Genomic DNA, 23,032 nt, shown 5'->3' on the forward strand with positions numbered 1-23,032 from the left:
GCGCACACACTTTCATCCTCCAAGAATATCTCGGCTCTTGACGCCTCTTTCTCCCATGCTAGTTTTGTGTGGCTCGACATATTCAAAGTCCAAAACTGTTGCTGCGGAGAGGGTCTTTTCTTCGTGCCTGTGGTATCATCTCAACATCCATCTAGTACAACAACCCCCAACTCCATTTTCCACGGAATTCTGAGCCTCGTGTGTGCTACTTCAACCGTGGTCAAGCCACTAGAAGTTCTACGAGAAGTAGGCCGTGATCGTACGTTGGGCCTCGGGTGAGAACTGCTGGAGCAGGGGTGCGGGGTTCACGCCCGCCGCGGAGAGAAGCGCCTTGATAGCCGTGACAACACGGCTGGCCGTTTGCCCCTGAAGGGTGTCTGCTTCCAATGCCTGAGCAGTGAAAACGAAAACCTTACCGGCTTGGCCCATAACCGCGGGATGTTGCCTAAAAGTAATTGTGTTAGCGACTGCCCAGATTTCATGTATGTTCATCACTTACTGGTCAATGAGCTCAGCCAAGTAGGCATACGCATACGGCGCCGCTTCTTCGTCGTTGGTGACTGGCAGAGTCTCGATCCACTGAGTCACGATGCCATTGGGATCCTGAACAGAACTAGCGTTGTAGTGTAGAATTTTGGCGATAGCGGCACAAGCGTTCTCCGTGGCGTACACGTTGTCTTCGCTGCGCGCGTCGGGAACTTGCGTGACCTGGAAGAGGAAAGGCATGGCGCCGCCCAGGAATTGAGCCCAGGGAGCACCGCCACGGTGAGCAGCCACACCAATACCATACGCAGCGGCCTGGCGGATAGCCGGTGATGAGTCCCTGCAGCCGTCAACAAGAGGTTGAGTAATGTAGTTGGCGTAGCGCTGGCTTTCGGGCCCGCAGTATTCCAAAACGTCGTCCATAATGCAAAGACCCCACTGGCGTTGCGTCGGGTCATCTGACTTGAGGAAGCCTTCGTAGGTGCTGATTAGGCGCTCCCAGGCAGGGAGGAAGGCGGATCCGTGGTTCTTGAAGATAGCGTGGAAAGCCTTGTTCATGTCTGAAAGGAGCGTCTGGTCATCCTCAATGGCCAACAGAACATCGTCAGCTTCATCTTCTGCGTCCTCAGCAGTCGCACCCTCCTTGTCTTCAGCGCGCTGAGCGACACGGTCCTTGTAATCCTCAATGGCGGAGTGAACAGAGTCAATGAACCGAGAGAGGTGATCGGTTGTCAGACAGCCCTTGCCAACTACCTCAACCGACTCGTAGAAGCACTGGTACATTTCGGCCAGAGTATCGATAGCAGGCTCGGCGGTCAACACCTCAAGAAGCTTGTCGACAGTGGCAGCCCACAGTCCGCTGAGTTCTGGGGAAGGACTTCCATACGTCTTCTTGTAAGAGCTGAGGAGCTGGGGTACCAACTTGGCAGAGATGAACCTGACCGGGTCATGGAAGAAGAAAGCCAGGCCTGGAAGAGCGATCTTCTCCATGATCTGTGCGACGTAGGGGGCAAAGCTGCCCTCGAGTACCTGGGCGTAGACGACCAAGAGCTCAATGGCCATATTCTTGTCCTCCATAGTGCTAGTACGGATACCGATCATCTTGCCCTTGAGGGGAACAAGCTCCCATCCATCCTCTTGTTGGATCTGCTCGACCTGGTCATCGTCGTCCAGAAGCTGAATGTCGGCCTTCGCACTGGCCAGCTCGAGAAGAGGAGGCATAACGTTGGGCAGGAAGGGCAGGAACTCTTGTCCAAGAACTCTGCACATGCGACCCCAGCAGTGCATCAGGTACTGAGCTTGCGGGTCATCAGAGTCGGTAATGTTAGCCTGAATGTTCGCGAGCAGGTGAACCAGGGTCATGGCATCCTGGCCGAGTCTCTCCTTGCCAACAGCCAGAGCGATCAAGGTAGCACACTCCATAGCCTTGGCGCGAAGAAGGCGGAATTCCTTCTCGTTCTCCGTCTGCAGGACATTCACCAACAGGGGCATGAGCGTGTCGTAATACTTTGAGAAAGCGGCCTCCGCGGCATCAGCAATGGTCGCAATGGTCGACAAAGCCTGCTCCTGGACGTATCGCTTCTCATTCTGCAGGAGCTGGAAGAGATGAGAAAGCAGCTCATCCAAGTAGGGCTCCAGGATGGACTTCTCGGCCTCCTCACAGAAGTTGACCAGAGCCGCAGCAGCATGAGACTTAACGCGGGCCTCGGGGGAGTCGAGGACGGGGATGATTGCCTTGAGAACGCGGTCGTAGTAGTCCGTTTGCATCTTCGGCGCGAAGTCAGTGCTCATTTGACCCAAGGCATTGCATCCAGCCCAGCGCACACGGGGATGGGGATCCTTGAGCGCAGGAACAACAAGATCGAGGACCTGGCTAAGCTCCCCAATCATGAGCTCTCTGCAGCCTTCGGAGATGGCGGAAATCGCCATAAGAGCCGCATGCCTATCTCTCCAAGCCATAGAGGTCATCATTCTAGGAAGCCAGTTAAAGGTCGGGGCGAGGATTGTTTGTCCGCCAAGCTTGTTGGCCAGCCGGTCCATGCATTGCTCTCCAGCAACGTGATTTTGGTCGCTCTCCTCTTGGTCAAGCTAGAATTCGTTAATAGGTAAGCGCAGAGGCTGGGAAACAGGAGCAGCTCACATCATCAGACGCCAGCCATTCAGCAGCATCGTCATCATCTTCGCCTAGGTCGGTCATCAAACTCAGGCACTGAGTGATCATGTCGTTCGTGTATGTGGGGTCCTTGCGGCACAGAGATGGCGCGTAATCGGCGAAAGTGGCCATCAGCTCCAGGGCGTTCTGGCGGCAAAGGTTGTCGAGCTCCTTATCCTGAATAACAGAGACGGCGAACTGTACCAAGTTATGGAACAAAGGCTTGAACATCTTCGGCGCAGTCTCGGCCATATCGATGAGGGCGACGAGGGCACCGCTGAGGTCTTCAGAGTCATGGCTGTCCTTGATCGGGGGCAGGATGTTGAGGACGTCGGGGATGAGAGGGTAAAACTTGGGCTGTGCCTTCTTGCCCAGGTTTCTGAAGAAGGCGGCAAAGGCCTCCATGGCAGCCAGGCGTACCTTTTCCACTGTCAGTTCGTGTTCTGCATGGTGGGCGCCAGGGTCCGTCATACCTGAACAGAGTCATCCTTGAAGCCCTTCTGGAAGGCTCCGATAACGTTATCCTCGTGTTGCTTTTCGATGACACCGGGGGTGGTTGAGAAGACGCGGAAAGCAGTCTCGCGCTTCTCGGCGTCGGGGGCTATGCTAAGCTGGAAGAGACCTCCAAGGAGTTCGGGCCAGGAATCGTCTGCCATGATGTTAGGCGCAAGTTCAATCCCAAGCGCGGGGCTTCTCGCGTGCGTCTGAGGTGAGTGGAGTGTGAGGTGAAGGACGTACTGTTCTCGGTGTATTGCCTCGCTACCTCAGCGACAGCGTCGCTGATTTTATTTCGTACGGCACGTTGGAAGTCCCCTCCCAAACTCTCGAGAAGCTTCTGGCGGATGACGGCAGCCTGGTCCTTGGACAAGGACAAGAACATATCGACAAGCTCGCCGCGCTCATTCTTGCGGCTCTTGGAGGCGATTCTTCGGAAAATGACGGCAGCGAAAGAACGTGTCTGTTGTGGTGGTGAAATTAGCCAAATGTCGCGTCGCGAGGGGCAGAAGAGGGGCAGGGATGGAGAGTGTGTGAGGGGAGCCCAGATGCGAGAAGGAAACACACCGAAGCATCAGCACCGATTTGAATCTGCTCAGCCAAACCCATCAACAGGACCTCGGGACGGGTGGTCGTCCAGTTGTTTTGCAGATGCTCCTCCGCTTGCGTACGGACAGAGTTCTCAGGGCTCTGCAGAGCTTGCAGGAGCTGTCCCAACTCCTGGTGGACGTCTGGCGGCAACATGGACATGATTGCGACCGGTGGCAGTGGTAAATGCTCTCGAGTCGAAGGAAGTTTTTCGAGGTTGAAAATAACCAGCCCCAAGACCAAGACAGTCGGGGCGGTGGAAGGTGGACAGAACCGCGCGAAGGGCGATGTGGGGAGGCTCGGAGGGATAAGAGCTGGCGTGTGTTTGGCTCTGGAGGGGGGTGCGTCTCTCGCTCGCTCTGGCTCGGTGGTTTTTTTTTTTTTTTTTTTTTTTTTTTTTTTTTTTTTTTTTTTTAACCTTGTCTTTTGGCGGTTGTCTCTTTTGAGAGCGCCAAAGTAAGCGAGCGCGCGTCGGAAGGCGGAATAGAAGGAGGAGGACAGTAAATTTGCGGGTGAGTACAGTCAACTACTGGATGCAGCGACTGGCGACAATGAGCATGGTATGCGTTGCGGGTGGTAGAGAGGGAAGAAGTGGTTTTGGTGGCTCAAAACAAAGGAACTCGTCACAACACAAAAGATATGAAGTGAGGCAGTAATGCCCACGATGGTTGAAGGGACTGGAGCCGGGTCTTTGGAGGGGGAAAGCAACACAAAAATGACATGGAATAATTTTGCGCGGGGCTGTTGGGTGGTGGAGCAAGATGCGCTGCTGCCCGCCCGCACACGCCACACCTCTTGAGTCCCTCTGCTCCACTTGCTGAAAGGCCGGCCCATGGTGCCTTACCATTACTTTGCGAGTGCCCTCCGTGCTTCCCTACCTACTAGGTATGTTGCATACGCTACCTTATTACATAAGGCACATACATCTACGCTCTTAACCCAGGAACTCACGGTTGAAAATACCTTAGGTAGGTAGGCAGGCAAGGACCAAGCTGGCAAGCTGGGAAGGGAGTCCAACCCGACACGCCTCAGGTCCCGTCGGGTCGTGGATCGGTCTGCAGGCTGGCTGGCGGCAGCCCATGGTACGGGCCATCCGTCATTTGGTTCCATTCAATACCTACTTGACTGGTTGCTCCCAAAGGCCTGAAATTGTTAGTGGGTTGGACTTTTGACTGGCTGTCAATGCATGTGAATGTTACCCAGTATTGCCTGGGTACTTTCCGCCGGTAATTAGACATCAAATCCCGTTGTAAATAGTTCATTGTTGGCTAATGAGGCAGAGCAGCAAACAATGGTGAGTTATTGACCAGCCTGTCTCGTTCTGGGGGACAATCTCACCGGCACGTCCGTGGTATGCCACAGGATGCCAAACATGGTGATGGGCGTAGCACGACAGCTGCCATACCTACCTACCTACCTACCTACCTACCTACCTACCTACCTACGTTACCTACCTAGGTACCTTGGGTAGGTAAGGTACGCAGGCAGAGCCCACTCGCTGGGTAGCAATCAAATGCCCAACAAACAGGTTTACACTAATATGTATTATTAGGACAATCGGTTCTCACAATGCCTTGGGACTTTGCGAAGCCCTGATGATTGTGCAGCCCGGTCCTCGGGCATGTCCTGAATTTACATCCTACGTGCCTACCTATCACCTATGTGGCTGCAGCAAATTGACAGCACGCGTCGTCGATCAGCAGGCGATTCTTCATCAAGGCCCTCCAGGTTGTTTGCGTGTCTGCGTGTCCGGCGGCCTGTGATTTGCTACCCTCCTTGCTAGGTATGCGTTATGTAAGGTGCCACGCATTGGATAGGTAGGTCCATACCTTAAGGGTAAGGTACCTAGGTAAGGTAGGCACCGTGGCACCCACGGCACCTTAGGTCTATACGTAAGGTATGCAATAATTCGGGTGGAGGAGGATGGAGGGGCACCGGGACGGAGGCCAGCTGCGGACGGTCCGGTGCCATGAGTGTGGTGTGGTGCATCAAGCAGAAGCGGGGACTGCTTTGGCCAGCCACCTTCATCACCGCCACCGTCACCGTCACCGTCACCATCGCGCTCGCCTGTCAAAGGAGGGGTAGGTAAGGCCCGTAGTGTAGTCCAGTGAGCTGCCCCTGCTGCCTGTCAATCTCTCCTCACCTTCATTGGATCTTTCTAAAGGTACTTGCACCTAGGTAATTTAACCCAGTAACTATCGGCGTTAGCACTTGGGGTTCGAGCACCTGGGGAACGGGAGTGAACTCACCTACTCTGACGACGCCCTCGCAAGCCGCCCCCTCTCGCCCCACGATTCTGAATCTACCGTTTTTATGTTCCATCCGACTTCAGAATACCCATCCCTCCTGGCTTTTGCTCGATTCGAACCGGGTACCATATGGGCCATCCCATCCCATAGTGATACTGCTTCCGGATCCTCGTGTCATAAGATACATAATCGCATCCCCTGCCCGGCCCATTTCAACATCCACCATCTGCTGCGTCGCAAGACCCAGGGTAGGGTGCCGCGCCGTTGCCCCTCAATTACCACCTCACCGTACGGATACAACCCAAAGCTCTACGTAATTAAGGCGGTGCACCTACATCTACCGCCATCATCTCCAGCTCCAGCTTCCATTCTCTGAGGTACGCAGTAATAAACCGAGTCTCGGCAACGCTGCCTTGAAGTCGCAATCAGCCGGCCTGGAATTGGCCACCCCTCGTCTCTCGACACCCTCGCCCGCACTCTGCTCAGCCACCGTCGCCTCCGCGCTCCCTCATTTCTGCGACTACCTTACCCGATCTTCAGCTTTGGACGACCATTCCTTACACTTTGCAAATCCGACGCGGAATCTACCTCACAACTTTCCCAAAGCCTCGAGTCGAAGCAACCGAACAATTTGGAAAATCCATCACACCGATTTGTTTCCAAGTGACGCCCTTCGTGTAGAGCAATGGACGGAGCAGCGGCACCCGCGCCGCACAAGGACGAGAGTGCATTCGTCGCAACCTCACCCCCGGCCATCCCCCAACGAACTCCCTCCCAGACGAGCTTGCACAAATCGACACATGCCCATCGCCAGAGCTTCGCTGAGAACCTCAGAAACGCTCCGGGCTCCCCTCGCGCCCAACGTCACCCTTCATTCACCCAGGCCGCCGTTCAAGAGCTCCTCAATCACCCTCCGGCTGCTAACAAGCACTCCAACCCGCGCTTCGCAGGCCGTGACTGGCGCGACGTCTCCGTAAACGAGCTCGTCGCTCAAGACGATGTTAAATGGGTCGACCTGGACTCCAGCATCGAGGAGGCATCCATGGTCTGTCGTCCAAAACCCAGCTTCTCCGATGTGACCATTTCTAATGCCGCGCTAGATTCTCGTCAAGCAAAGCCCCTCCAATGTTGTCCTAATCCGAGAACGTGCATCTTCCAAGACCGCGGTTTCCACTTTCGACTACAACGATCTCAACACATACCTGCTGATAGTTGTCGGACTGGCAAGGCCCGATGAGGAGCAGATTTCCACATACGATGACATTGCAACGAAGGCCCGGGAAGGACGGAGCATAGCTCTGCGCGATATACAACCTCTCTGCAGAAAAGAGTCGCTCATTACGCTGCCCTTCGACGAGACGCTTGACAAGGCCATCGAGGTCTTTGGCAGCGGAATTCACCGCGTTCTTGTGACTAGCCCTGCTGGCGACGTAATCGGTATTCTCAGTCAGCTCAAACTGGTAGAGTTCTTCTGGAACGAGGGCATCAACTTTCCTGCCATTGACAAGCTATACCCCATGATCCTGCGTGATTTGGGCATTGGAACTCAGCAAATCGTAGCGGTGAAGTGAGCAGCCCCCAAGGTCTACCCTTTTCCAAACAAAGCTGACCCCTTGTAGTTCCGACAGCCCACTAGGCGACGCGCTGGCCTTGATGAACGCCGAAGGCTTGACGAGCGTTGCTGTCATCGACAACGGCCACAATGTAGTCGGCAATATCTCCAGCGTAGATGTCAAGCATTTGACGAACGCCGCCGATGCGCCCCTCCTAAAGTCGTCTTGCATGCACTTCATCTCCGTCATTCTCAGCGAGCGCGGCGTTGAGCACGGCAGAGACTCCTTCCCAGTCTTCTACGTGAACCCTTATTCGACGTTGGCGCACACCGTCGCGAAACTGGTCGCCACGCAATCCCACCGCATGTGGGTGGTCGAGTCCGCGTCCCCCAGCCCGAGCGCGCCCGCGACACCCCTTCTGGCCCCGACGACGTCAAGCATCTTGGTGCCAGGCTCGGGGTCGGCGCCGCAGTCGCCGCTACCTACGCAGGTGGTACACAACGTTGTACCTGCAGCCGCTATGCCCGGCGCTCATCTGTCGGGACGGCTCACTGGCGTCATTTCCTTGACTGACATTCTGAATATGTTCGCCAAGTCGTCTGGCTTGCGGCCCTCGGATCCAGGCGAGCAGCGAGCGCGACGCCGTAGAAGCTCAAGCAGCTCCATTCGGCCGAGTCTCGACTCCTCGAGACCAAGCCTTGATCTGCGCCGGTAACGGGAATCAAGCGCAACTTACTTCGGAGGATGGATGTTAAAGTGGATGGGGTGCGTGTTGGTGGGGTTTTACGACTGGCGTTTCCTGGGTTTCGCCGCATGGGATCAATTGACAGGAGCATGGGTTAGCTGAAGTTTATGCTTTACGTTAGACGGCCGGAACTCTTGCAGTTGATCCAATTAGGAGAGCATTGCAAGCTCTTATTCCCAATACAGGGGGTCTATATTTAGTTCACAGTGCCGGCCAGCCGTGATACATGAGACGAAACCCGGTGGTTGGTGCTGCTATTCTGCTTTGCCGAGTCCCTGAACGTGATAATACCTAGGTTAATTCCAGGAAGAAAAGTTACGCATTCAACTCCATAGGAGCAACTAGTCATTGCGCCTGTAGTTCGACGGTTCAATCTAATAGGATAGGCCGGCAAAGTCTTTATTGAGTTATGTACGTGTTGTTTCACCCATTAACTTGTAGACGCATCCAAACATCTCCATCGCCTACCGACATTCACCCTTGGGCCTTGAAACGCAGCGGTTTCTCAGAGTTCAATGGGCACTCCAACGGAGTCGCAGGTCGTGGTAGCCCAGTTGAGGGCAGCAAGGCTTGTTAACAGATGTTAGTACTTTAAGAGGCCATTATGGACGGTGTCGGCCGAGGGGTAGGGGGAAGACTTACACATCGGCAGACCCGCAAGCGCCAAGGACACAGCTAGTGACGGCCGAGTTGTAGGCAGAAGAGCTGCAGGAAAAGTTTAGCGGAGTCATATTGCGCAGTCTTTCGTCTAATGACGTTACTTACGCGCAGATGCAAGCGAAGTCAGTCTGAGAGGCGCAACCGGAGATGGGGAAGTTGTCGACGAAGCAGGGCTCCTGGAAATCAAGAGGATCAGTGAGTCGTCCGCGACAGCGAATCATCGCTCAGAGAGGATCATACGGCGCAGTCGGGGAGTTCAGAGAGGTCCTGGGCAGCAACAAGGCTGGCGAAGAAGGCAACGGCAACGGTCTTGAGCTGCATGTTGACTGGTGGGTCGGATCGACGTGAGAGTAAGTATATAAATCTTGGTTGGGTCTGAAGTAAGAGATGAGACTGTTGTGCAATCGAGTGGATTGATCACGACATTCCGGGGAAGATTATCATGGCTTTATATAGACGTCCTCTATCTAGCCACATTCTCTTCTCACTTTCTTCCCTCCTCTCCGTACCTGATCTCCCAGAGAGTCATGACATCTTGCTAAGTCGGCTTACCCCGCAAACTCCTTGTTCAACCAACGATTCCAGCCCTCACATTCCGCTTGCGAGTAACATCAATTTTCTTTCACATGAAGCCGACGGGGAGCACGGAGGCGCGGGGTCGAGGAGATGAGGAGGTCGCCAAGGCGGTCATCGCGGACTGAAGCGACCCCAGGCGGATGTGACGTTCCAGGGACAAGGCTTACGTCGGTGAAATTTCCATATGGAGAATCTGGAGAATATGGCAGAGGGGAATCGTGTGGCGGCATTCAGCAGTTTGAGAGTGAACAGATTACGATGGCCCTGCGACAAAACTGCACCATGCAATGTAAATGCTGCTAATCGGGATATCAGGTTTGGGTACGGATACAAAAGCCAGATTTAGGGGTTTCTATCATCGCTTGATATGGACTTTGGTTGGCACAACAAATGTCCTTGGAGTCAGTCAGCCAGGCTCGCCTTCACGAGGGCATGCCTAGATAGACATGGAACACCTCGACAGCACAACACAGCCAGGTCGACTAGCGCCACAGCAAGGTTGCCTTGGGAAGAAATAAAGCCTTGCTGATCATGAGGCCAAACTAGACGCCAGACAGCTCGACTGATGTGACATTACGGAGCATCGCAGGAGAAACCAGTTCTCAGAGGTTCGTCTAAGAAAGCTCACACACGCCACAACTACGCTTCTCCACAGGCAATCAAAGATCGGTTGCCACAAGGGACAGGGTCGGCATCATCACCCAGGCACAACGGCGACAGGAAGGAGGGGAGGTCCGCCCTACTGCAAGGAAACCTGGACTGGGAGGTGTGTGTTATCCAGCTTCTCCCCAGCCCCGCCGCTTAGAGCTCGAAATCCGGGGTTTGCGGGGAAGAATACGACTCTGACATTTTGGTCGGGGTTGCAGTCGGGGAATGTGCTGGCCAAGGATGAGTTCCTGCATCGGGGAAAGCACCGGAGCGGACAAGTTGCGGGAGGCGGTTGCCGTTCGTGTGCCTCACGTCGTACTCTGTTATGCCGAGGCGGCTTGCTTTGGGTTAAAAAAAAAAAAAAAAAAAAAAAAAAGCACCTGATGATGATGTAGAAAGAAGTCCTCGTCTCTGTTGATTTTCAAAAAGGAGCCAATCTTATGCGTCTGAGCGACGGACTTCGTGAGACACCAAGTGTAAGCGACTTTTGTAAACAGGATGTCGAATAGGTTAACGAGATGATGGCTCCGAGAAGGGGAAGCGTTCAAGGGCTCCCCGCGCCGGCAGTTGGATAGAATTCAAGGCTGGTTGGAGGGGATCAGCGATTCGGGAGAGATGCGTGAGGGCATATTAAGATTGTGACATCGTCCAATCTCACAACCATTCGTCTCATGCCAGAAAGTGGCTAGAAACGACCACCAGTTCTACAGTCAAGCAAAACACGTCTATCCTACTTAGCATGCAACGAGGGTTTGCGTCGAAAAGTTGAATTGAAGGGGTTGATTGAGTTTGTCTTCTCTGAGAACTAAAAAGCGGCCGGGCAGGCAAAAAGCAGAAAAGGAAGAAGAAGAAGTCTGTGACGAGGGCAAAAATATTCCGAAACCGAGAATCGAACTCGGGGCTATGCCTAACCTCTCTACGGATGAGAGGGCATCATGTTGGCCACTACACCATATCGGATGTGGATACCGTCACAGCCGCTAAACTTGACTAGTGGCCTAACCAGTGGCCTAACCATTGTGTGTTCACAAGCCGTAGAGAGGCGACGAGACGGCTTTGGGCGTCGGATGGCTTGAGACAATAAGCTAAACAGGAAAAAAAAAAAAAACATATTCATCAGGCACCATGTTGCGTGGATGAAGCTTGAGAAATGAGCTGAGTTGATTTGGTTCAGTTGAACCTTCTCAGAGTCTGAAGTGGTTCGGACAGTCGAGACCACTGTGATTTCACACTGTATGTCAAATCTTTCGCCTACCAGAAATCGCAAGTAAGCTTCACTGCAAAGTCACCAAAACTAAACCTCATCAACTGCCCATGAAAAAAAAACCCTCAAATCCCAGGTCAACAGAATACTTCTACCATTCAATACAGAAACATCAGTCATCATGTCCGTCTCCCAAGAATTCACAAATTTCTACCTGCAGCGCACTACACAAGAGTTCGCCGAAGACCTCGACAAGGTCCGCGAGGCCGACGACTTCAAGGCCGAGTCGCTGCCTTTCCTCATCCACGCCCTGCAGCAAGGCACCGCGCTGTACCCTGCTGCCGACCAGCAGCGCGTCATGCGTCCCACCGCTGCCGTGACTGCTGCTGCAGATGTCGCTGAGGATGAGGACCTCGACATGGAGGGAGCGCAGCCTGAGAAAAAGAAGGCGAAAGGCAGCAAGAAGGAGAAGAGCAAGAGGAAGAAGTCCTCGGGTTGAAGATGGGAGGGCTAGGGAGATTTCTAGCCGAGAAATTGGGAAGCGCGCCTAATGAAGGGAAGGAAAGTCACGCGTTCTCGTTTGACCCATCACCAACGCCTGCTCACACGCACCAACATGGCATCGTGAGAATGACACCAAGCAATGAGTATCGCTCTCAGATTTGCGTGACGAGCTTAGGCCAGAGCATTACAACAAAGTGGTGGCGGTCCAACTTCAAGAGGCTTCAGCCAGGCGCGCTTGCATCATCAACTAGAGCCAGCTGAAGGCGCCAGAGGGGGTCAGGACAGGATATTGTTGTTGCGCTCAGAAGGAAGCGGTGAACGGAGCCATGAGTGTATTGAGAGCGCGTCAAGATCGGCAGGCGAAGGCATGACCAGGGACAAACCGTCATATGTGAAGGAAGCTTGATAACAATCATGAGAGCAACCAAGGTATCAAATGCGGCATCGTGTATACATCATCATTAAAATGCCAACAACCTTGACCATCTAAGTACAAGGGGGTATCTCTGGATATCAGGGACCAAAATCAAACCATACACCAGGGCATCAATGTCGTTTATCGCACCCGTCCATGACTGCGCCGTCGCAATGTCGCGCAGCGCTCCACACTGCCATCATCATTTTCACCACCACTATACCGTTGTAGGTGCAAGACGTTCAAGCGAGACTGTATAATTGCCTGCCGGCCTCTTTGCGCACTGCCCAGCCCTTGATAGCAAGGACGATGATCTCCCATGCCATCAGGACACCCACCAGTCCCATGGTCACAGTATACATGAACATGGCATCAAGCTCATAATGGATCATTCCATCGACCGTGCCGCTAGCCTGGATTTCGTTAGTTAGAAAATATCGCGAGGAACAACTGCGGAAGACGGCGACTCACACTAGCCATGAAGATGATGCCCCCAGAGATCAAGCCAAAAGCGGCCAGGAGCTCCGTTGGAGGCCGAGACGGGAGAACAGACTTGGGAGGCTTCAGGTACATGATCACGTAAGTGAAGCCTCGCGCAAACGAAGCACCCGTCAAAAGGTTGCCCCACTGCTTGTGCACCATGCTTGAGATCATCGAGTGTTGGGTGTGTGAGCTCATCATGATCCCCAGGAGGAGAATGACGAGCGCCGGAATGGGGTTGATGGAGACTCCATATTGCTTCGGGGGCTGCAGGATTTCGCGCTCCTCGTCGTCATATGTCTGCTCCAGATTGGTTGTAGCGACATCGACAACGGATGTATTCAAGAGATCGCGGATGCGGCTCGACTCGATAAGCATGCCAAACTGTTATCGCGTGTTAGCAAACCCCGTCTCGAAGCGACTACTACCAAACTTACCAACCCACCACCAATGAACAGGACCGTGATCGAAATGTGCTCCAAGTCCTGGGCGCTGTATTCCCCTCCCCAGTTTCCGAGATGCTCAAGAAAGATATTGGTTGAGCCGTAGACGAAAATGAGGGCGCTCTCGACAAACTCCGCCGAGGGCCGCCACTTGCCGTCGGCTCGTTTCGGCCGAACGTTCCACGCCTGTCGGACCACAAGTCAGCAAAACGGGGCCGATGGCCTCCGGAAACGGGCCACAACTCACCCATCCGAGTTCGCCGAAACTGCCGCTCCACCGGCCGAGGGTTAGCAAACCAAGCCAGAAGAAAATTCCACCCTTGATCCAATGCGCCAGACCGCTAAAGATCCCATTGCCCTCCTGCTTCGAGTCAGCATTTACATGATTTGTGCACGGTAGTGTTTTTCAGCACTTACGAAGAATCTCCCGTAGGTCACAATGCCCAAGCAAAATGTAGCGAAGCCCAGAGGTAGGATGGTCCTGTCAACAAAGTTGTAGACGCAGAGCAGACCTTTCCGCACTCTGGAAGAGATCTTTCCCGTCACCTTCGCGATTAGCGAGCCGGCCTTGTTCTCGTGGCTGACAGTGGGTATAGGCATGGATAGACCGTCCTCCAATTCGTCGTCACCCTCAACATATTCTTTGCGATGGACATCAGAGATGCGCGGAGAGATTTCGTTCGAAGAGGAAGACCGGGAGTGGCTTCGAAGTGACTCGGTACAAGGCTCGGTGCCCTGTCCGCTGTCATTGGACAGTCGGTACTCGTTGGCAAATGGCGACCCATTCATGCGGTGGTGCTCAGCCATAGCGGCTGTAGAAACGGGAATGAAGGACTGGTACTCGTTCTTGTTGTATGTTTCAAAATTCCGGCTACTCGAAGCGCCGGCAACCTTGCCTAGCAGCCCGATCAAGACCTGCGCCGACACGGCCCAGGTCACCAGCCAGCCAAGCTTGTGATGAGCGTTGTTAGGATACAGATCGGGGGTATTGGCGTTGTAGACCGTGGCCAGGACTACGCCAAGCGCATTCACCGCAAGGAAGACAAATTGGAGCGCCAGCGTATACCGTGAGCGCGCGATTGAAAGCATGACGGCTGCAGGGCATGTTAGTCGGCGTCGCATTCTCGGCGTTACCTTGGCAGACTCACCAACTGGCAGAATGAAGACCCAGGCAAGCACCATCGCCCCGATGTGCGCGTACATGACACCGGCATGATCTGCGAGCGCGAAATAGGTTGGTGGGTAGCTATCGTTTGGTTTGGGTTCCTCTGTGGCGCCGTGGGGCACATCCATATTCATGGACGTGCCGTCTCCGCCGTCTTCATGGGCACCATGGGCAAAGACCAAGGGCACGAGGCCCAAGACCACTAGTGTGATGAGCTTCTCGATGGGTTGTTTCATTTGGGAGCAGGGAAAGTGTCGATTTCGCTCCAGAGATGGTAGAGCTGCTGCCAGCTCTAAGTAGGCGCAAATAGAACCTCGGGATTCCGTATGATGTATTCAACAACCTGGGGCTCACGTGGTTTGCTCCCGAGAACAGCTTTACGTGGAAGTGAGAGGGATGAGATGGAGAAGGAAAGCTTCACGGATCCAGGAAGGGCGAAGTCGCAATACAAGTACTCTGCGGCATGTGGATTGAGCCGACAAACGCAAGAACAGAACAGCGCCGGAGCGGAGGCCGAGAGAAGTCCATATTTCGCGGCGGGTTTTTGGGCAAGCTACAGAGACGGTACTCGTGACAAGATGAGGAGGTAAAGTAGGTACGTCAAGGTAGCTAGGTAGCTTCTGGGCAGTACTCGGCGAAGGCAGTGACTGCCAAAATTGAGGTGTCCACGTTCAAGAAGAGGTGAGGTCAGGCCGAGTAGGGCTGGCTGGGTTCCATGTTGGTGTGTAAGTCGATGGCACCAAAGTACAAAGGCCGACTCCGAGGGTTCCGGAGGCATCCAGTGGACGTCGGCGAAGAAAGTAGACGACGCCGCGTTACTAGGGGTTGAGTTACCTAGGCGAACGATAACCCACCGACCCGAGTTACGGGTGCTGGCCGGCGCGGAAACGGTGGAGGTGTGATTGTGAAGTGCCAGCTGGATCCTAAAATCTTTCTTCTTCCTCGTCTTTCCTCTCAAGTGGGGGAACCAGACAGGGATGAGCTGCTGCATGGGCTGCCTTAATGCCTGCTGCCCGCTCACTACTATGTAGACGCTAAGCTGAGTGTGGTTACGGCGGGGAGCCCTGCATCTTTGCGAGCCGCGTGCCGGCTGAGCTTTGATTTTCCCTGTGTTCGTGATTGTGGAAGGGCGGTGGTGACGACATTAGACTGTGTACAGGCCGATTTCGCGTAGCAAAGGAGGGCATTCGCAAGGACAGTGCGGCGCATTCAGGTTTGGCACAGTAGGGGCTGCTAGGTATCGTTGGATCGCCAAGCCCTACGAGCCGCCTGCCGCACCGTTTATGGTCTGTCTGATGATCCTTGGCCGGAAGTCTGGATACTTCAGAAAAGACCTGCGGAGATGTCGAGAAAGACCTACGGCATCGAACACGCCAGACAACAGACATGCGAGCAAAGATTCTTCTTCTGCCCCTCCACATTAGACCGGGCTTGCATTTGAGTCACGCGGGAGACGCGAGGCAACGTGGGTGTCATGGTGCCATCCCTACCAAGCTCCTTGGAGACGACGTTGTGTCAGCCATGTACTATTATTCGTCGCAGTGGGGTGGGGGATGCAGTGCGCAGAGGTCAGCCATGTGAGAGCTCATGCCTAGACGCTGCAATGCCGTTAATAATCATCATCAACGGAAAACCGGCTGATGCGGGAAGCGCCAAGTCAGCCTCAGTTCATGTCAAACGTACTTTGTTCATGATATCGGTTGTCGTAGATGAAGCTCAGCCAAGATGGAGCTGAAAACTTGCCAAGACGGCTCCTTATATGCAGCAACGGAGGAAAAAAGGACAGCAGATAAAGTCCGTTCCAGACACGCTCTTCGGCGCTCGTAATGGATTATGGACCACACCCGGCGTTTTGAGATACAACATCCGGTTCCCCTCCGTTTTCTCTCACCGACTCGCTTACTTATAGCCGTGCGTAAGGTACCTTATGGAGACATACCACGGAGCGAAATCCCTGCGTCCGATCCATCCATCAAAATCGTGATCCCGCGCTCCCTGGATAGCCCCCACCCAACCTTACCGGCACTCTCTTTTTGTCTCCCGTGGAATCCGGACTCAGGTCGGAGTCCGACCCGCATCGATCACGGGTTCGCAGGCCGCTGTGACTTGCATCTCTACTCTACACAGGAAATTTCGCACCGGCCCATATTGCGCGGCAAGCGAGGAGAATGTGTACGAAGGGCTATGCCTATTGCTATTGCCTACATGTGCTGAGCGCCGAGCCAAACCCAAGGACCAAAACCTGCCGCTACCTAGTCCGTCTGCCACATCCACAGCACCAACAGGGCAAGAAGGAATGGTGGGTGAGATTTTGACCTCAACACCGACCGCCACATCACCACGCCGAGAGCGACGTCAAGTACCTAACGTAAGGAGTTCAAGTGTTGTGACTCACGACAGCGAGGTAAGGTACTGAGTACACGCTGGTAACTGATTGCATAACTACCTACCTACCATACCTACCTTACCCACGCGTCTTGAAGCTGCCGTCCACAAGCGCTGCGATGCCCCACTATTAACCTCGCTGGCCACGCGCTGGACGTCATCCCGTAGTGACCTACCTAGGTACGCAGTAGTGTAAGGTAAGTGTGAGTGAGGTACCTAAGGTGCGGATACCTTACCTTAGGTACGGTAAGGTAGTGGAGGTACTGAGGTTCCGCCCCGCCACAAGATGCCCGGGTCGTCCGAACCTTCCGAATGCCCTGTCTGTTGGTCTGTCTGCCTGTCTGGTGGCACTGCTTCGGCGGCATCTAAGAACACGCCAGCCTTTCACAAGGCCGCGCGAAGAGTCGTTATACACGCACACACAAAACCTGCTGACTTAGGTACTTACACTGACAGTTATGGGCCTTCTAACTTGAATATTCCGTCTCCGTCGCGGAAACGTCCGGATTGTGACTCTACCATGATGCGATCAAGCCCGCGGTTTCCCCGCTTCGCTACCTCATCTTTCCGGTCGTAAGGTACGCACGCTCTACCCGACCTTTTACAGGCCATCTCGCCGTCGCGGGTTCCCGTCTTCGGCCCCGAAGCCCCGCCAAAGCCCGTCGGACTGCTTAGGACTTCATGACTAAGTAATAGTAGGTACTTTACAACGACGAATGTCCCCTCCACGTCCATCTATCGCCGCTCTGTGAAACCCTATCTTCCCTCTCGAGTTTTTCAAGAATTTGTATGACTCCGCTGGACGCAGGCACATGCAGCTCCTCTGGAACATCACGATAAATAACCTTGACCAGCTCCATGGGTGTCCAAGCGTCTGACGGGCCTCCATCGGAACCGACATTTCTCTTGGATCGAAGCGTTCGGATGACCTGCTCCTCTCTGGTCTTTCGATGGTTAATATACTCCATGATCTTGGATGCGCCGTTCTCAATCACTGGCCCGTGGCCTGGGTACGCCCTGCCCTTGAATAGGTGCCTCATCTTCTCCAGACTATTGAGGTATGTGGCGAGGTCCTCAAATACGGCTGTGCCCTGCCCCAAGACGTTGTCTGCCGTGAACATGGCGTCTTCTTCCTCCAAGACGAAAGCCATGTGATCCACGGTGTGCCCGGGGGTGAAGATAGCCGTGAGGCTGACCCCATCAACGGCGAACTTCTGCTCGTCCGCAATGTCCGACTGGCCTTCCTCGGGCTGATTCTTGAAGATCTTGGAATTTGGCGACATCTCCAAGAGCTGCTGAATACCACCCTGGTGGTCTCGGTGCCAGTGAGTGATCAGAACCGTCTCAATGGTCGCCTTTTCTTGCTCCAAAGTGGACTTGACAGCAGCAATCCATGACGGCAAGCCTTCGCCGGTGTCGATCAAGATACGGCGGCTGCCCCGGCCGAGCAGATATGTGTTGGTGCCTTGTAGTGTGAACTTTCCCGGGTTGCCGCCCAGAATGCGTATACAGAGGGGACTCAGGCGGTCGACCTCGGGAAGAGAGACAAGCTTCGTTGCCATTTTGACGCTGTGGCTGTGAGCAGAGCCAAAATGTTCGCGATTCGGAGGGGCGAAGCTGTGCAGTCGTCTTAGTCACGGACCGGCGTTGGAGTTGCAATTTGAGAGTACGCTTCGGAGCAGACCCCGCATTGTTGTCCCGTCGTCTTAAGTGTTCTTGAACCCCTATGATCTGCGATGGGATTGTTTTCATATGGGCAAATCAAGTCGCTGTGCAGATGGGTGAAGGCGCAATCGAGGGGTTGCAGCCAAGATGCCGAGGTTGGCTGAGACGAAAGGCGTCCTATCTCCTTAGGTAGGCATGGACGCCTAGTCGCAGGATTACCTCATCACATCGGTTTCCATTGCCAGTGACAACCACCCCTTCAGGCCCTTGGGGGCTGATCCCAGCTACGCCCCCACTAAAAAGTTCCCTGGGCGCCAGTGGAACAACCTTTGTGATGTCTGCCTTCAGGGGCGAGGCGGCAGGCGGATAAGGTCACCTCAATTCTTATCGATAAGAAACGGTCCCCCCGATCAGGTGCCGATAAGGTGGAATTAATGCTGTTGGCTGAGGTGCTTCTCGCGCCCGTCTCTGCTAAGGTAGGAGCAAAAGGCTAAAGGACGGCCTGCAAGTGTTCTCGTCTGTGCACGCGGCGCCAGCTTCGACATTTGCATCTTCCAGGGATCGTCCAAAACCCCCCAAATTGCTCGCCTTCTGTCCTGTCCAGGCGATTCCCAGGTGCTGTCTGATTGCTGCAGACCGCGACTGCTTCCGTCCGTCGCCACGCCGTCTCGAACGCGGTTCCCTGGGCTCGGCGCCTCGCGAGCAGAGCTGCCGCCTGCAACACCTGGCTTGCGCCGTTGAACCAGTGTCTTGAGCAGCTTCATCGCACGATTAACTGCTGCCAGCCCATCCCCGGCAGGCCTATAGTAGCCTTGGGTTGGCCGTTGACGGAGGTGAATGCGTCTTCTGTTTGCTACGGCTTTTCCATTCTATATTCGTATCCTTGAAGCTAACAATTGGTGTCGTCGCAGATTCCCTGCCGTTGTCGTCGCCTTCCGACCTGCGCTGCCGATCACCCTCCCCCCCATCATTACTACTCTGAGACTCTTCTCTCCATCACAAGGCAACTTTCTCATAGCTGTCGCAACTCTCTAACGACAAGCTACCCCTATCACTGTTATCGGCGAGCAGAACAAGAAAAAAAATAAAGGCTCAAATCCGCCGAGGACCTGGGTGGTCGACTACAAACAACATGTCTGCGCGACCAACAACACCAATGTCCCCCAAGACTGCTAAGGTCAAGTCGCCAGTTCCAGGCACACCGGTCTTTGGCTGCGGTTCGTAGACCCTTTCTCCATTCGGAGTCAGATGCGCTGCTGTGAAATCCTAGACAATGCTGACCGATACTAGAGCATGTTCAAAAACTGTTCTCCCAGTCACAGGATGTCATGAACTCATCCGTGTTTCACTACAAGATGATACTGAAGAACATCTTTGAGGGAACTCCAATTGTGCCTCAGACGTCTAAGAATCCTGATGGACAAGCGATTACTTCCCTCACATCCAACTACCTCTGTCTGCAGTGCTCAACCATTGTTACCGAGGACGATCGTCTCAAGCACGGCACAAAGAAGCAGCACCGCTTCTGTTAGTTCCCCTTTCTACCTACCCTGCTCCTTTGCCACCTACTGACCTGGTCAGATGTTGATTCCCGCAGCGGGGCTCTTTACTGTCAAATATGTGATGACCTAGTATGGGACCCCACTCTTGAGGAATTGCGTGTACGCAAGATGGGCACAGGAACCTTTTCAAGTAAGCTGAATCTCCACAAGAGAACGTTGAATACCCAAACACTTGTTTTAGGATGGATAGTAGGAGAGACAGCCAATGTAGACGAGTGCTGACGAGTGCCAGACCGCAAGAGAAAGCATGATGAGATGTTCTCCGACAGCATCAAGGACAACCCCCTATACATCTCCACCAATACGACAACCGCTTCCTGCAAGGCTAATGGCCTGCGTGGCATATATAACGCTGGTGCCACTTGCTATCAGAACGTCGTGCTGCAGAGCTTCCTTCACAACCCCATGCTGCGGAACTTCTACCTGAGTGATGGACACCAGAGCAACGATTGCCAATTGACAAACTGCCTGAGCTGTGCCATGGACGATATGTTCCAGGACTTTTATGCAGTTGAGAATACCAATGGCTTTACAGCGGCTAGCATCCTGTCTGGATTCTGGATCTCGGAGAAAAAGGCTTTTGAAAACCTTGTAACCACCAAGGAACAGGACGCGCACGAGTTCTTCCAGTTCCTAGCCGAGGAGTTACATGAACGCAATGGGGATGGAAAGAAGCCGGAGACGGGTAGCGAGCATACCTGCAACTGTATCATCCACCAGACATTCTACGGCAAGCTTCAAAGCTCCACGACATGCCAAAACTGCGGCGGTGTCACGAACGCCGTGCAATCTTTCCTCGATCTCAGCTTGGGACTCGAAAACCTTGCTCATAAGAGGAAAAAGGGCGGCCAGAAGATCCCGAGCCTGACACTTCAAGAATGTCTGGACGAGGAGTACGTCAAGTATGACAAGTGCGAGTACCGCTGCCACAATTGCAACGGCATGCAGCAAGCACGAAGAAATACCAGTATTAAGCGTCTGCCCAACGTGCTTGCCATTCAGCTGAAGGTCAGTCCGGCTCTTGCTTGAGCCATCATTGCATGCCACTAACCTGGTAGAAAAGCGCTTCGAGTACAAGCAAGGTCGCCACGACAGGGCGCCGTCAAAGATTGACACCGTCGTCAACTTTCCACTGCAGCTCAATATGCTGCCATACACGAGCCGAGGCAGAGGAACGGAAGCCAAGGATGCGCACGAGCTGGGCAGATCCTGCACATACGACCTACTCAGTGTTGTCGTCCATGTCGGCGAAATCGACACCGGTAAGTAATTTCCGGAGAACAACGCAGATGCAGTTCAGCACTAACTTCTTTTGCCAGGCCATTACGTGTCCTACTGTCGGGTGGGCGACCAGTGGTTCAAGTTCAACGACCACAAGGTCGAAATGGCGTCGAAGTCGGATGTGCTTAGTGCCCAACCCTATCTACTCTTCTACATAATCCGCTCCCTCTCGTAATCTCCACCGGGAAAGAGCACATGGTACGCCGAGCACATGATAAACAGCTTTCGATAACAAGGAGCGTAGGCAGGGGTTGATAGTCTGGAAAAACGGGAAAGGTGTCAGGACTAGCATTTTGTCGGCGTTGGAAAGAATCTCGGTCTTGCATCAACATTAGGTTTGGGTCTTTGGCAGACATCAAACGCATTGGATGGCAAGCATTGGCATCACATACCCTGGCGACCGGGGAAAGGCCATCTTTGTATAGAACAGCGAGAAACCAGCGAAGTGTACTACTATTTCAATTCACGTCGGGGGGAACTGTTTGGTCTCTGTAGTAAGAGCTCGTCCAAAGCCAAGAGAAAAGTGCTCCTCCTACTTCCTCAACTAGCCTCATTCCTCCACTTCCAGTCTTTGCACTCAAAGTTGGCGTAGCAGTAAAACTCGTTGCTAAGACCTCTGCTATGCTTGGGCTCAAAAGTCGTGGTTGTAACGCCCAGTGCCTTGTAAACCTTGTTGACAAGACTCTCCATTCTCTCGCCTGTGCAGACAACTACTCGTCCCTTGGAAGCGGAGTTAGACTTCATCATCCACCGCACCGTCATGGCGGCTGCGCTATTGTCAGCGCTTCGGAGGCTCAGTAACGGTTTAGGATTTCGTACCTTTCGTCTGGCAATCCTCGCTGAGAAACGGCGGGTCGCAAACGATGCGATCAATCGCGCCCTTCAGCTCAACTGGAGCATCGGGTATCAAAACACTATTCTTTCACAAATCTGTGGTCAAGAATGACGCACCTGGAAGCTTGAACGGCTGCTGGAAATCGTAAAATACAAACTCGGGGAAAACGTTGAACCGCATGTCGTGCTCAAGGAGCAAAACCTTAGGCCGTCCCAGAGTGTGATCGCGCGCGTTCTGTTCCCAACTTTAGTTACGCGCCTGCAAAAGGGTTGCTGTCCCTGATAACCATACTAGCAAGTTCCGCAGCGCAACAAACACGCTGGGCGCAGACACAACGCCAATGGTCATGCCCTCGTCAGCACCCTCTAGGAGCTGGCCGGCGATCAGGTTTGCCGTCTCGTCGGAGTACTGCGCCCCGGTAAGTCAGCACGTACGACACTGAGTGAAATGAGGACTTCAATGGTTCGTACCCAAAACTGTGACTCGTTCCAGTCTTCAGTGAAAGCCTCCATGGATAGAGGAGCACCGCCGGCAGCATTGGCCTCGGCTTGCGCCTTGAGTTTCTCAAACTTTTCCTGGTGGGCATCTTTCTCGGCGTTGAACTCAGCCAGGGCCGCGAGAGCGTGAGAAGAGAGGGTGCTGTTGATTGATGTAAGTCAGTTTCTGCCATGGTTTTTCGAGGGGCGTTTGATTAGTGGGGGTGCGTTTGGAGAGAAAATTTCCGACGGTTCTAACAAACGACTTACAGAGGCTCGTCGTCACTGTCCATGTTGAGACTACGTTCAGTAAGGGATCCGCTTCTTCAGGTCAGTACGGCTCGACGGTTGACGAGAGCGATGTGGTGGATCAAGTGAGCACTTGGGTTTTGGTAATTGCAGCGCGAGGTAAACGGCAAAAAGAGGGTGGGGGACCCTATTTTGAGCGTCAAAACCCAGCACAGCAAC

General features: G+C 53.9%; 8 protein-coding genes across 8 annotated transcripts; 3 read left to right on the forward strand and 5 right to left on the reverse strand.

Annotated features, from left to right (window-relative positions):
• Nucleotides 1-237: 237 nt before the first annotated feature.
• Nucleotides 238-3,880, reverse strand: sal3 (Importin subunit beta-3; the record flags this gene model as incomplete). Its single annotated transcript, XM_036641227.1, has 6 exons — nucleotides 238-445; nucleotides 500-2,571; nucleotides 2,624-3,055; nucleotides 3,109-3,284; nucleotides 3,374-3,593; nucleotides 3,698-3,880. The coding sequence occupies 6 exons, from the start codon at nucleotides 3,878-3,880 to the stop codon at nucleotides 238-240; spliced, it is 3,291 nt and encodes a 1,096-aa protein (XP_036493188.1).
• Nucleotides 3,881-6,652: 2,772 nt separating this feature from the next.
• On the forward strand, nucleotides 6,653-8,235 carry SDS23 (the record flags this gene model as incomplete). Its single annotated transcript, XM_036641228.1, has 3 exons — nucleotides 6,653-7,012; nucleotides 7,068-7,534; nucleotides 7,587-8,235. 3 exons carry the CDS (start codon nucleotides 6,653-6,655, stop codon nucleotides 8,233-8,235), a joined length of 1,476 nt encoding a protein of 491 aa, XP_036493187.1.
• Nucleotides 8,236-8,770: 535 nt separating this feature from the next.
• CGCS363_v009380 (GPI-anchored CFEM domain protein) lies at nucleotides 8,771-9,246 on the reverse strand (the record flags this gene model as incomplete). The annotated part of the gene is made up of 4 exons (XM_036641229.1): nucleotides 8,771-8,834; nucleotides 8,908-8,970; nucleotides 9,031-9,101; nucleotides 9,166-9,246. 4 exons carry the CDS (start codon nucleotides 9,244-9,246, stop codon nucleotides 8,771-8,773), a joined length of 279 nt encoding a protein of 92 aa, XP_036493796.1.
• A 2,288-nt stretch (nucleotides 9,247-11,534) lies between these two features.
• On the forward strand, nucleotides 11,535-11,852 carry RSA3 (Ribosome assembly protein 3; the record flags this gene model as incomplete). The annotated part of the gene is made up of 1 exon (XM_036641230.1): nucleotides 11,535-11,852. The coding sequence occupies one exon, from the start codon at nucleotides 11,535-11,537 to the stop codon at nucleotides 11,850-11,852; it is 318 nt and encodes a 105-aa protein (XP_036493797.1).
• A 662-nt stretch (nucleotides 11,853-12,514) lies between these two features.
• Nucleotides 12,515-14,596, reverse strand: CGCS363_v009382 (uncharacterized protein; the record flags this gene model as incomplete). Its single annotated transcript, XM_036641231.1, has 6 exons — nucleotides 12,515-12,685; nucleotides 12,744-13,136; nucleotides 13,190-13,381; nucleotides 13,443-13,556; nucleotides 13,613-14,289; nucleotides 14,344-14,596. 6 exons carry the CDS (start codon nucleotides 14,594-14,596, stop codon nucleotides 12,515-12,517), a joined length of 1,800 nt encoding a protein of 599 aa, XP_036493794.1.
• A 2,853-nt stretch (nucleotides 14,597-17,449) lies between these two features.
• On the reverse strand, nucleotides 17,450-18,307 carry nscB (Lactamase-like protein nscB; the record flags this gene model as incomplete). The annotated part of the gene is made up of 1 exon (XM_036641232.1): nucleotides 17,450-18,307. One exon carries the CDS (start codon nucleotides 18,305-18,307, stop codon nucleotides 17,450-17,452), a length of 858 nt encoding a protein of 285 aa, XP_036493795.1.
• Nucleotides 18,308-19,542: 1,235 nt separating this feature from the next.
• On the forward strand, nucleotides 19,543-21,428 carry ubp8 (putative ubiquitin carboxyl-terminal hydrolase 8; the record flags this gene model as incomplete). The annotated part of the gene is made up of 6 exons (XM_036641233.1): nucleotides 19,543-19,627; nucleotides 19,701-19,937; nucleotides 19,992-20,102; nucleotides 20,205-20,980; nucleotides 21,036-21,234; nucleotides 21,292-21,428. 6 exons carry the CDS (start codon nucleotides 19,543-19,545, stop codon nucleotides 21,426-21,428), a joined length of 1,545 nt encoding a protein of 514 aa, XP_036493800.1.
• A 365-nt stretch (nucleotides 21,429-21,793) lies between these two features.
• EFM5 (Protein-lysine N-methyltransferase EFM5) lies at nucleotides 21,794-22,857 on the reverse strand (the record flags this gene model as incomplete). Its single annotated transcript, XM_036641234.1, has 6 exons — nucleotides 21,794-22,020; nucleotides 22,073-22,144; nucleotides 22,205-22,322; nucleotides 22,380-22,496; nucleotides 22,559-22,727; nucleotides 22,835-22,857. The coding sequence occupies 6 exons, from the start codon at nucleotides 22,855-22,857 to the stop codon at nucleotides 21,794-21,796; spliced, it is 726 nt and encodes a 241-aa protein (XP_036493801.1).
• Between the last annotated feature and the right edge of the window lie 175 nt (nucleotides 22,858-23,032).

Source organism: Colletotrichum siamense, assembly GCF_013390195.1.
Source record: "Colletotrichum siamense strain Cg363 chromosome Unknown KSG_Cg363_contig06, whole genome shotgun sequence".
Taxonomy (NCBI): domain Eukaryota; kingdom Fungi; phylum Ascomycota; class Sordariomycetes; order Glomerellales; family Glomerellaceae; genus Colletotrichum; species Colletotrichum siamense.